We start from the raw sequence: 12,564 nt of genomic DNA on the forward strand, positions 1-12,564 counted from the left end.
AGTATTAAAACTCTGTAAATATTTTTCGTCAAAGAAATTATATAGCAATTGTACAAAATGTTAATTCTTAATATTGTTTTAGAATTCCAAAAAGTTTTTTTTTATTCAATAAAATTCAAAAACAGTCTTACCATCCACGGATGCTACGTATATTATTGCTTGGCCACTTGGATTCTGCCCAGGATGATATTCTATTAGCATTCCATAACCTGGACTTCTCAGTGGAAATGCTGTCAAATTGTTGCGAGCATTCCAACGAGGTACATCGTGTCCCGTCTCTAACCTTCCATAAATGGTCATGCTTTCAGTTGAAGTTTCCTTAAAAGGGTTCAGAACTACAATTCCTAAGCTTCTGCCACTTGTGGTGGTTATGTTGAATCGCTTAACTATTGTTGCTTGAGTAAACACAAAATACCGATACTCATCAAAATTTAGAGAGATAGTTCCTGTGATATCATCAGGAATTCTAATAACCTTACTTCTCTCTTCTAAATTAATCCAAGAGATTAAGTCTCTTTGTTCATTTTTAGAAAACATTGGATTATAGTGAATACCGCTTCCAGCGTTATTAGACATTAGACATCTCAGAACACTTAATCCTTGAGTATGTAGAACTAAACCATGACGATGATTCGATGCTAACAGACTGTCAAGTAATTGACGGCTTTCCGCTACGAACACTTCATTCCACATTATTCCCAAGCCTGAGTCGGTGTTGTTATGGATCTTGAGTTTTGAAAGATGGTGTCGATTAAAATCTATTTGAAGAGCTGGTTTAAAACTGTTTGTAGCGTAATCCAAAAGCCCAGCATATTCAACAATCATATTTTTTAGCCTACATTCACCTGCAGCCATGCCTAAGCGCAGACCAGACCACGAAGGCTGATAACATCGCAATCCAACTTTAGTTGAACAAGAATTTTCAAATTTTCTCTCTGATTTACAAAAAGTGATATCAGTATCCTGAAAGGTACATTGAATGTTAGATAAAAGTATTTCGTAACGAGAACTGTCAAATTCTGATTGCTCTAAAAGCCAATCTTCTGGATGTAAGACCAATCCCAGTTGATTACAAGCAACAGATGCGTCAACAATATCCCATCCATAACTGCACACACTACCCCATCTTCCATCAACGTATACTTCTAATAAGCCTTCAGATCCTTGCGATAGGCGAACTCTTTTCTCATCCCCATTGGCAGTGGTGGTAAAACTATTGATAGTATACGTAATCGGTACAGATTCCAAATCACTTTCGGAAATCAGCATGCCTTGAACCATCATGCCAACAGATCGATCGAACTTTAAAGTCGAACCAGGTTCTATATGTAATTTTCCATTTTTAGGTCGGACATATATATCACGTTTGACAGTATAAGTACCTTTAGGTAAAAATATAACACCAGGAACTTCACCCCCGATTTCCATCCCAGATTGAAACGGGATGATTTTATCACGTTCACGAACATCTGATATTGCTGCAGTAGACTCAAGATCAGAAGAAATTGTAAGAAATGGTAAAAATTCAACTTGAGCTAAGTTATAACGATCCTTCCTATCAAATATCTTTTCATAAACTTTACGCGCTTCAACAGTTCCCCAATAGTTAAAACTTGCGTTTATAACTATGTGGTGTTTCTCCACGTGAGATCCCAGCTGATAAACAGAATCAATATTATCAAAACGATTTCTGTAAACATGTGTGCTTTGTGATGACACCACTACGACGGCACTGACACGTGATCGGGGATTAAGAGAAGAATAAGGTTCTCGAACAATGTTCCTTTCTAAGTCGTTATTATAAAATAATAGTTCTTGCACGGATGGACCTTTTGCTACTCCTATATTAGCAACAAATTTACCATAGTTGAATGCAAAGAAGTTGCGTTGAATTTCAACTTTAGCAGGTACGTTCAAAAAATCGTCATCATCTAATCCTCCAACAAAAATGACACCTCTTTCGTGTCCCCTAAACTCATTGTGCTCAATCAGTAAGTGCATGTGTAGAACAGGAGAAGCTTCAATTGCCAGATAATCACTTTCTAAAAACTGATTATGCGTTATCAACAAATTGCTTTGTTTTACATTCCTGGTTGTCCACCAACAAGATGATATCAACACGCCACTTTCTTTATTTTTTCGAAAAGAATTCAAACTTACATTCCAAAATGAATCAGCTAGGCACTGGTTCCCAATCATGATACCATAAAGAGTGTTATTCACTACTTCTGAGCGAGTGATTTGTACCGTGTGGTTAAACGCTAAATGGTTGGATGTTTCATTAAACCAGAATGCGATTCCTCTCTGCAAATTATTTGCCACGGAAGAACGATCCACTTGTACATAACCTCCAGAAAATGTAATGTTGATTCCGTCTCCATTGTTATCAGATATGAGACTGCTGTTTATAACAATATCTCCAGTTCCGCTGGCGATGTCGATTCCAGCTAAGTAACCGTTTTCTGAAATAAGTGAAGTATTTACTAACAATCCTGATTTTTGCTCATGCATAGTGATTCCCTTTCCGAGGTTGTTCGTGATGCGACTGTTTGTTACGTTCAAATCGTACGCTCGCCCTAAAAATGCAATAAAAAGAGATAAGTAATGCAATAAAAAATGGAGCTAATAACGTATCGGAAATACCCTTTAAATATTACCTTGATTGGCAGTAATTTCCACAACGAAAGCAGCGAAGAAACTTTTAATAGGCCTGTACTTCAACAAGATTTTGTGTTTGGTACTGGTAACACTTTGCGGGAATGTACCGTTTAAAACTGGAATAGATGCGAGAAGTCTATTACTATCTGTAGCTCCGTCATAAACATCGATGCGGGAAGTGTACTTTGCGTTTGTAAAGTCACTTGCAAATCCCATGAAGTTTACAGTAAGAACTTGTCCTGTCCAACTTGCGACTTCAAAGGCCTAAAAATAGTTAACATTTTTATAGAAAAATTTTTTAATGAAAATTAAGACATTTATTTGCAGTTAATTTCGAGTTAAATCATGGTTATTAAGTTAATTATTTTCAGAACTATGTTCTTCAGAATGTTTCCTAACAAATACAATGAAATTATGATTGTATAAGTCTAAATTTTATCTTAAAATACCTAAAACCAAAACTGAAATTTAAAAGTTGCTTTTATAAGTTAATTAATAAAACCTTAACAAAACCCTTACATAATACATATCTGGGAATTTATCTGTAAATCATAATCTATTAATTTAAGCAAAATAATTTTTTAATATATTTCTCATATATGTAAAAATAGAGAAATAAAAAAAACAATGCTCATATTATATTAAACTTTAAAAAGGATCGTTTTTGTAAAAATGATGGAATGGAAGCAATTAATCCCTTTTTTTTATTTCTTCTGCTTAAGAAAACAAATGTTAATTTCGTAGCACATCAATTGATCGCAAAAAGTACGAACAGCAAAAAACAAGTCTTTCTCGTCAAATAAACGAAACGTAAAGATTGATCTTGTTGATATGTTCCCGGCAATGCATGACAATAATAGAATAAATCTAGAGAATAATTAGGCATTTTATTGCAGGCTTGGTGTTTTCAGGCAAAGCATGAAATCGGAGATATTTTATATTTCTTTAACACTAGATTGCCTACGAAAGTCATTTTAACTGCTTTTTAATTTCAATTACGAAAACAAGGATGTATATAATGACACAATTTCTTAGAATTCTGTGACTTTTTGTGAGACATATAATTTTTTTTACTGTTAATATTTACGAATAACTTGTTATATAACTGTAAGTAATGTAAAAAATATTAAAAATTAATTTTAAACGAATTTCTTCACACATTATTTATTTTTTTACAATCCAGTCATTTTGACTGCTTTTGGGCAATATAGGTATATACTAAGTTTCAGTCTTTCTAGTGTTAACCAACTATAGATACCTAGGAGTTCTAAAATATGAAAAATGCTTTTACTGCAAAATAAAAAATGACGAAAGGTTACTAAAGACATTAATTTCTAAATATAATTTTTTTCTTTTTTTGTTAAAAAATAATGCCACGGCCAAAAATATTATTGCTGAAACGCCGACATTTCATAGAATGCCCTATGTATTTCTTCTTATTTGGCATTCAATTGAATCCCTAGGCAATAAGGGAAAAGTTTAATCGCTACAGTACTTTGTTGACCAGTTTTTGGCATTATGTTGAAATAACATTAAACATAGGAATAGAATAATAGTAAAGCAATTTTAATAAAGTACCTGCTCGCAATTTTGAACATAATATTGTTCTCTTCTCTGAACATAGCTCCGGTATACAGGATATATTTGTTCGTCTAAAATATTGCCAGTATCACAGAAAGAGGGAGCTGTTCCAAAGTTATCGTGGTGGAAATAGTGAACACCATCACCGCCATTGTCTCTGATGTCTACTCCATTAAGAGTTACTTGGCTGATGCTGCTATTTACAAAAATGCCATAACCTAGAAATAAAATAAAGAAAAAACTTTAGTAAAGGTCTTTCAAATTAGACATATTTTTTAAGCGTTCAATAAAACAAACAACTTCCACTGAGTATCATCAGTTATGCCATTCATATACGAAAAATAATATCTGATAAATGACCAACTCTTACTGCTCCACCGGCCACTACTCTTTTGATAACATTTTGGATGATATTTTGATATAGTTGTGGCTCTGTCGTTAAACTTTACATGTATGATAAGTATCGTTTCTTACGTAATCAGATCAAAATAATGTTCACCGAATTCTGGGATAAGCGGAAAGCAAAATAAAGGAAAGATTAATTCAAAACTCAATGAATACGTAATTTTTTTTAATTAGGAAATTGTAAAGAATAGGTTACAAATATATCACGAAGTTTTGTAAAGTGTAATTTAATATAAGGAGAAATGTATATGGCTATAATCAAAATCCAAATGAAATTCAAGGGGTGGAGGATTTTAGTGGTGATAGAAGTTATAGTGAAGGTGAGGCAATCTAAAATTTGCGTTTTAGGTCCAAAAATGTGTTTTCTCCTTTTCAGTCTAGTTGAAAAACATAGTTTTTTTTAATATTTTTATTTTAGTATTTTCTTTACTTCCGTTTTGTGATTTGTAACTCTAGAAATGTTTGGTAGACGTCGAAATTTCAATTAGCAATAAAATTACATTGAAGTTAGCTTGCACCATTAACCCTTTCGAAGGCCATGGTGAGTATACTTACCATCACTTTTTTACCACTTTTAATTTAGGTTTCCGTTTGTTAATAACTTCAGCCTTCTTGAAGTGCGTTTCTATAAAATTGGTAACCATTTGTTAGTTTAAAAAAACGTGTAAAAATTATAAAATATATAATTCCTTTTGAAGTTTGATAAATAAAGAAAAATAAAAGTCAATAAGTTCCTAATAGGTCATGTTAAATATATTTACCACCAATAAAGTGGCATTTTTATAAACTAAATGAGTTTTTTTTCTTATATCAATTACTGTTCTTAAAACAATTTCAATTCCAAAAATACTTTAATTTACCTTTACTAGAAATAAATGGCCCATTAAAGGGTTAAGGTAGCAATTGTTGCTTGTATTGTCATCCAGCACAGAGATCCAGTTAAAATTTAAGCACTCTAGCTAGTTGTACTGTGATCTAAAATTCTGCTCGTAGCAGTCAAGAATCGATTGAAACTCGCATCTTAACACAGAGCACCAGTTCAAATTCGAGCACTATAACTAGTCGAAAAGAGGCCGAAAATTTGATAAACAATAAACGCCTTTTGGTGATATGGTTGTTACTTTAATACGTAGCGGTCGAAAAATAACTGGATCTTGTATTAGAGTCGGACGTGAGGAATTATTTGGCAAATGATCAGAATTTTGATTAATCATAAATTTCTTGTGGCAATAATATAGCTATAAATTCTGTTTGTAGTGGTTCTGTTTGTTTGTTTGAAACTTGGTTTGTCATCAGACACAAAGCTCCAGTAGCGATTTGAGTGTTTTGGCTTGTCGGAAAGTGGTCAAAATTTCGATTACCGGATTCCACTCTTAAAAAACGAAAGCAAGAAATGCTGTAAAATAAAACTGAAGAAAAACTCGTAACGGAATTCTGTAACTTCCACGATACAATATAATTACAATTCAAGGTATTTGTGGTTAAGTAATTGCTTTTTAGAAAGTGTAGAATGAAGTGCAAGAAATAAATTAGGAAAACCCTCCGTTAAATAACTGCATACATAATAAGGTTAGTGATTACAACTCACAACGTGATTATAAACCTGTTTTTTTCAATGGTGTTTATTTCGAGATAAGGTTATAATTATTTCGTAGTGAAAATTGTGATGAGAAAATAAAATTAAAAAACTGAAAAAGCTGCAGTCTTTCTTATTTATATATTTAATAACGTTTCGAGAACATCGAAAAATTTTAAGATAATTTCAAGTTTTTTTTTTCTTAGTAAAAATTAAGCTAAATGGAAATTAATTTCATATTTCTCTCAGATCACGCACGCATACAATTATTTAAATTATAATTTTAGTTAGTATTTTAAGAAGAGAGAAGGTCAAACCATCTTCTCGTATTTTTTGTACGCAGAACTTTATACGTATGATTAAAATATACTGCATTAAAAATGTTGAAACATAATATGTTCAATCTCATTCCTCCATTTAATATATGAATTTAATGTGGTGGAAAGTTGAGCCATATTATCGTAGTAAACTTGATTGCATGAATAATCACTTAAACTGAAACTCGGTTCAGTTTAACACTTTATTAAGGTTGCAGAAAAGTTGCACATCATTATGGGTAATTGTCATTATAATTCAACGTTAAACCGTTTTTTTAGAGTGTACAGTTAAAAAAAACATCGACATGCTATTATTTTTCAACGTTCAATTGATTTTTCTGAGCGTTTACAAGTGAAACATCTACTCGTCATTGTGGTTCAACTTTCAATCGTTTTTCTGTGAGTCTGTGAGTGTACAAGTAAAATCTTTGCACGATATTATGGGTCAACACATAACCGATTTTTCTGAAAGTACAATTAAAACTTTTAAAAGGCCCCTACCCTCGCCATCTTGGATTCTAGGTTAAATTTTTAATTTGTTTTTCTCGATAATTTTTTGTACTTGACAAAATTTTAAATATTAGACGGCACATTGTCTGTCAAAAAAGGTTCGAAATAAAGGGGTCGCTTTATTAGATTAAGAGAAATAGCTCTTGAATTTTCAGAATTCTCTGAATTTTTCTTCAAAACTTAACAATAATAAGCAATGCAATTTGTGGTTTTGAGTAAGTAATTTAAAACTACACATTTCTCAGTTATTAGATTTGTTAATATCTTATCTTATTGTAGCTTAAATTGAGGAAACGGGATTTGAATGACGCTAAAAAATTTTGTTTAACATTAATTGCATAAAAATAAAGATACTTATCACAAATATAAAAACTAATAACTGTTAACTATTTAAATATCTTTAATAAATGGTTGCTTGCGAAATTGTATTGGCATAATTTTGTGAGAAAAAAATTAATAGAGATTCTAAAATATCACACGTTTTAGATCTCGAATTCTGATTGGGTGACAGCCTTATATTTTGCATGCATCGGAAGATAGTGCCTAATAGAGTAGATATCCATCATCAGTTTATTTGTGAAAATCAAATGAAAGTCATTAAAAGCATATATTTAGATTTTTCCCTTCTCATCTCTACACCCTTTAGACATCTGAGTTAGGTTATGTGAGGAAGGACCTCGTAACTTCATTCTCTACAATGCAACAAAAAACTTTATTTGAGACGCAAAAATAAATAAAATAAACAGTGGAACTTACCTCTATTTTCCGCAAGCAGACAATTTTCCAGAGAAAATGTGTTACGTGGTTCTATAACATTAATTGCATTTAAAGCAGAATTTCTGACATGCAAGGTTTCCATTATGGGTGGTTGACCAATAACATCTATGGCAGGCACAGCATAACCATAGGCATCTCTACCAGCATGAAAGATGTTAACATGTTCAAGACTAGATAAAGAAATTATTTTTTTAACTTTGTTCTCGATGGGTTCTTTTATTTTCGTCTTGCCATAACTAAACTTGACACCTCTCCAATTCGACGATTTTTGGCTACCAAGGTATCCGTCACATGATATTCCAATATCCGCATGAAAATCTACAATAGAGAAGAAAAAGTCGATAAATATTAGACAGAAATTAATTATAGGGGAGAGTGGGGTCAATTGTAACAGGGTACGATTGTAACAGAGCAAAAATTTCGAGTGTCGGGTTCTAGATTTGGTTCCTAGGTGGCGCACAAGGTGTATTTAATAAATCTACATGTACACCCCTGCTGGCAACCATTTTTATGTACTTTTGAAAGAGTTACATCACAAAAGATATTTTCACGCCACGCAAGTACTTTTTTTGGTATTAGAATATTATATTGTAACAAAGTAATTTTGTTTAAACAAATAAAAATTAGTAACCGAATATGTAAGTGGACACCTTAATTAACATTTCAATAAAAAAAATTAGTTTTGTTAATTAACTGGCATTGTTTTTAAGAAAGGAAGCTGAAATGGCGTCTTGGGGACGATTGTAAGAATAAGTAAGGGGACGATTGTAACAGCTGGAAATAAATAATCTTATGTTTACAAACCATTACTTAACTCTTTAAGAACCACCAATAGCTTCCTATATCATTTATATTATGTTGCATGTGCATTATTTTATTTGTCACCTTTCACAGCAGAAATTAAAATTTTTAACCCCTTAAAGTTAAAAGTTTAACCCTTTAGGTTTCTGCTCATTATTATTTTTACTCCTAAAATATCACTACTATTTTGATCAAAAAAAAAAATATACCACAACTATGATAATATGTATAATTAACTATGTTTTAGTTGAATTTATGAACTGTTACAATTGACCCCGTAAGTGGGGACAATTGTAACAACTGCGCGACTGTCAAAAATTGTTAATAACTAATATAATAATATTTAAAATCAGGTATTTATTTTTTTCTAGTAGAGGATAGTCTACTTTACTCGTCTGTCAATTAATACTAATAATATATTGGATTTTTTGTTAGTTAAAAATAGTTAAGTAAAAAATGTTACAATTGACCCCACTCTCCCCTACTATTGGAAAAACTAAAGAGAAAGTACATTTTTCATTGAACTTATAAATACGATTCTAAAATGTGGCGTTATAGAGAATTTCTATTTGATTACATGACTGCGTATTAAATAGCATATCCTTAAAGCACTTGGAAAGGTTTTAAAAAATACTGTAAACTGGGCCAAAATTGCCATTTTTCAATAAATTTTTTGGCGTTTTCTAAGTTCCTGTACCAAACAAAAGATGGGTCAATTATTATCTCTTTTGCTTCGTTCTGAGACTAATTAGGATATGAAGTATCGTATTTTAAAAACTTGACAAAGTTTACGGTTTATTATCAATTTAGGAATTTAAATACGTAACAAAAAGTGGGCTAAAGAAAGCGATACTTTATTTCGAACTAAAATTCTGATTCATTTGCTCTTTTAATTGGTATTTTGCTAAATTGTTCGATTTTCCGTATGATTCATGATTCCTCACTAGAGTCATATTCACTTTCTTAAAAACCAGTTTATTTCGAAGTGCAAAATTAAGTCAAAAACTTAGAAAAGTAAAGGAAATTAAAACTTAAAACAGTAAAATAATATGACTTACGAAAATATATATAACTGTAGTATGTTATCTTTAACAAAATAAAAATTTCTTTTAATTTTATTTTTAATGGATACATGATTTGTGTTAATTTTAACTTTTTTTACCTTCATTTGTTTAATTTTTTCTCTCGTAGAGTTGTTTTTAAGCATCATAATTTTATGAATACTCCTTAGCTTAATTTTTTGTAAAATTGTTGTTTTTTTCAATAAAATGTCGACGCTATTTTATTTTATCTACATTTTTTATTGTAGTTATCATGGACATTCGGTATGACGTAACAGGAGGGTAAAACTTTTTTCCAGTTTTCTACTTTTGTAAATTGATAATTTATGATTATTAATAACAAAATAACATTTCCAAAATGTCCTTTTAAAAAAATTTGGTTAAAGAAAAACAAAGCGAAAAAAAAGTTCAATTCATCTTAATTTATATCGATATGAGAAAGATTAAACTTCTTACTTTTTTTTTTAATGTGTCATAAATTTTTTGATCATTATATTTTTTTCTCTAGAAAAATTTTCGGTTTTTTACATTACAATTCTTATGATGGTTGGTTTTCTACAGAAAAAAAAACTTGTTTCTCCTAATTTTATTTAATTAAAAAATGTTATACAAGTAAAAAAGTGGCTTTAAGTTTTGTATTGTATCTCACCAAAAGTTCAAAAATTCTCTCCAAAAAAAGAGAATTTTTAAACTTTTTGTAAGAAATCAATATTTTATATTAGAGTACTCTAACTGATTTGAGCACTTATAATTTAATTAAATAATATTAATTTCAAAACATGAAATAAGTTTTACTATTATATAATTTTTACTATTAATTTTAATAAATTTACTATTATATTTACTAATTTTGTTGAAAATGCATGTTCTCTCTGCTGCTAGACTAGACGCGCATTACGATTTAAAAAAGAAAATATTTAATATAAGAATTAACAATTTACTAAATTTGTTTTAAATCATTTGTATAAATGTTACTCATATTTAATATTAAAAATATGTTCTTGAAAAATTCCAACAATTGAAACTTTAGAGTTTTTTCTTCTAATACAATTCACCAAAGTGAAAATCTTCCACATTTTTACTTTGGAATATTGTTATTTATGTTTTGCTCATCAGCGTGATATTACATTATAACTCTTTGGTCAGAGACTGCCCAAAATCTCAAGTATATAATTTTGGATTAAGTATAAACGTCAGTGGCGTGCTCAAAGTAATGGGTGCACTCTTTACCAGTAAAGTTTATAGCTGTACAACGTTTAGCAATATTTGCAACGTTTAGCAATATATACCGCTTTTCAAGTTAATATGCTTTAAGTTTTAAGTACACCACCAATAAACATTATAAGGGACGAAAGAATCAGTGCTTCACATGTAACGATTTTTTTTTTTTTTTTTCAATTATACATATATCAAATTTTATATCTAGTATCCTTATAATAGTTTTCTTTTCTAAAATAAAAAGTTTCACTACAAAAAATCAAAATATATAGAAAAAAGTTAATGAAAAAAATAAAGGGGATTATTGAAAAATTTTCCATTTAAGATCCGGTCATTACAAAGTTCAGATCATGTAAAAAAAATGTAAACAAGTTGTCTTTGCGAAATAAGAATGACAAATGAACAAACGAATAGTTTAGCGCTAAGTTAGAAGAAAAAAAAAATTAGATGCCGGTTCTTCATCAGGCGAACAATGAACACAACATCAAAGAGGTCATGGACACCGGTCGGCCTCTCGTCCGCGTTGAGCCCAACAACAGCGAAAGTGAAACATAAGCTGCTCACTCTAAAGAAGAATGCAAGCATGAACAATTAAGCACAAAGGCGATGAAAGAGCCCAATTCAAAATGGCAAGAAGTGCGAGAACATCCATGGCACTTCCGACAATCAATGAGTTTCGCATCGTTTTTTTTTTTTTTTTTTTTTTTTTTTTTTTTTTTTTTTTTAAGGAAATAAACTGTGAGTAAAAAAATTCCTAACGCACAAAACAAACAATTTTAAGAGACGATTTCCATTTTCTCAAAAGGTAATTATCGTCACGCTTAAATCATTATTGTTTGCGTTTTGGAAGAGCTTCAGTTTTACTTTCACGTTTTAACTTTTCACGTTAACTACAACTTCTGCAGACGATTTTTATAATAATAATGAAAAATTATTTAATAAATATAAGTTAAGGTAAGGAAATTTGTTTTCTTTTACACATGTTTACTAAACCGTCACATTTTAAAACTAGGCAGATAATTTATGAAGAATTTAAAGATATTCTGATTTTTCCTAAATGCATTCGTGGAAAAAAAATAGTTGAGGAAAACCATCTATGATTACTTAACGACACAATGACGGATTATTATTTCCTTCTGCAAGCTTTCTTTTTACAACAATATTTCAAAATGAGTTTAAATAATCCCAGCAGTGGTATTTATTCTTTACAAATGCATTTCCTTGTGACTCTAATTTTGCGTAGTTATTTCGAATTTGTCCAAAGGGAAACAGACGTGGAATATTTTGTTACTTTAAAATTGAACCAAATGTGTTTCGAAAAGTAAGACACAGTATTTTTCTCTTCGTATTAGAAAATATCGTAAATTTTTAACGGAAATTAACACTGAAATTAAAAAGAAAACTAAAAATTGTTCTTAATACTGAACAAGAATTATCTATAGAAAACTATTTTAACAGTTTATCAAAAATAAAGACACAACTTCTCTCACCCACTAATTGTTTAAATATTATTTTACTTATCAGCATATCAGCAACCCGTGATTTATAGTATTTTTCAAAAATACAATTCTTTATTACGATAAAACATTTGCAAAACGTTCTTTTCACAAAAAATCCAACTTGTATTAAATCGTTAGTAACAAATTTAGAAGAAGAACGC

The 12,564-nt window shown here is 30.3% G+C and overlaps 1 protein-coding gene across 1 annotated transcript in view; it reads right to left on the reverse strand.

The window, feature by feature from the left end:
- The window catches only part of bark (C-type lectin domain-containing protein bark beetle), a 95,824-nt gene that overhangs the window by 20,963 nt on the left and 62,297 nt on the right, over nt 1–12,564 (reverse strand). The window contains exons 4-7 of the mRNA XM_087159654.1: nt 7,804–8,142; nt 4,237–4,457; nt 2,658–2,922; nt 132–2,576 (exon numbers count right to left, since the gene is read on the reverse strand). Of these exons, the coding sequence (XP_087015780.1) occupies nt 132–2,576; nt 2,658–2,922; nt 4,237–4,457; nt 7,804–8,142 (3,270 nt within the window). The remainder of the gene's footprint in view (nt 1–131; nt 2,577–2,657; nt 2,923–4,236; nt 4,458–7,803; nt 8,143–12,564) is intronic.

This window comes from Parasteatoda tepidariorum, chromosome 3, assembly GCF_982258835.1.
Source record: "Parasteatoda tepidariorum strain Cologne lab strain chromosome 3, Ptep-v5.0, whole genome shotgun sequence".
In the NCBI taxonomy this organism is placed as follows: domain Eukaryota; kingdom Metazoa; phylum Arthropoda; class Arachnida; order Araneae; family Theridiidae; genus Parasteatoda; species Parasteatoda tepidariorum.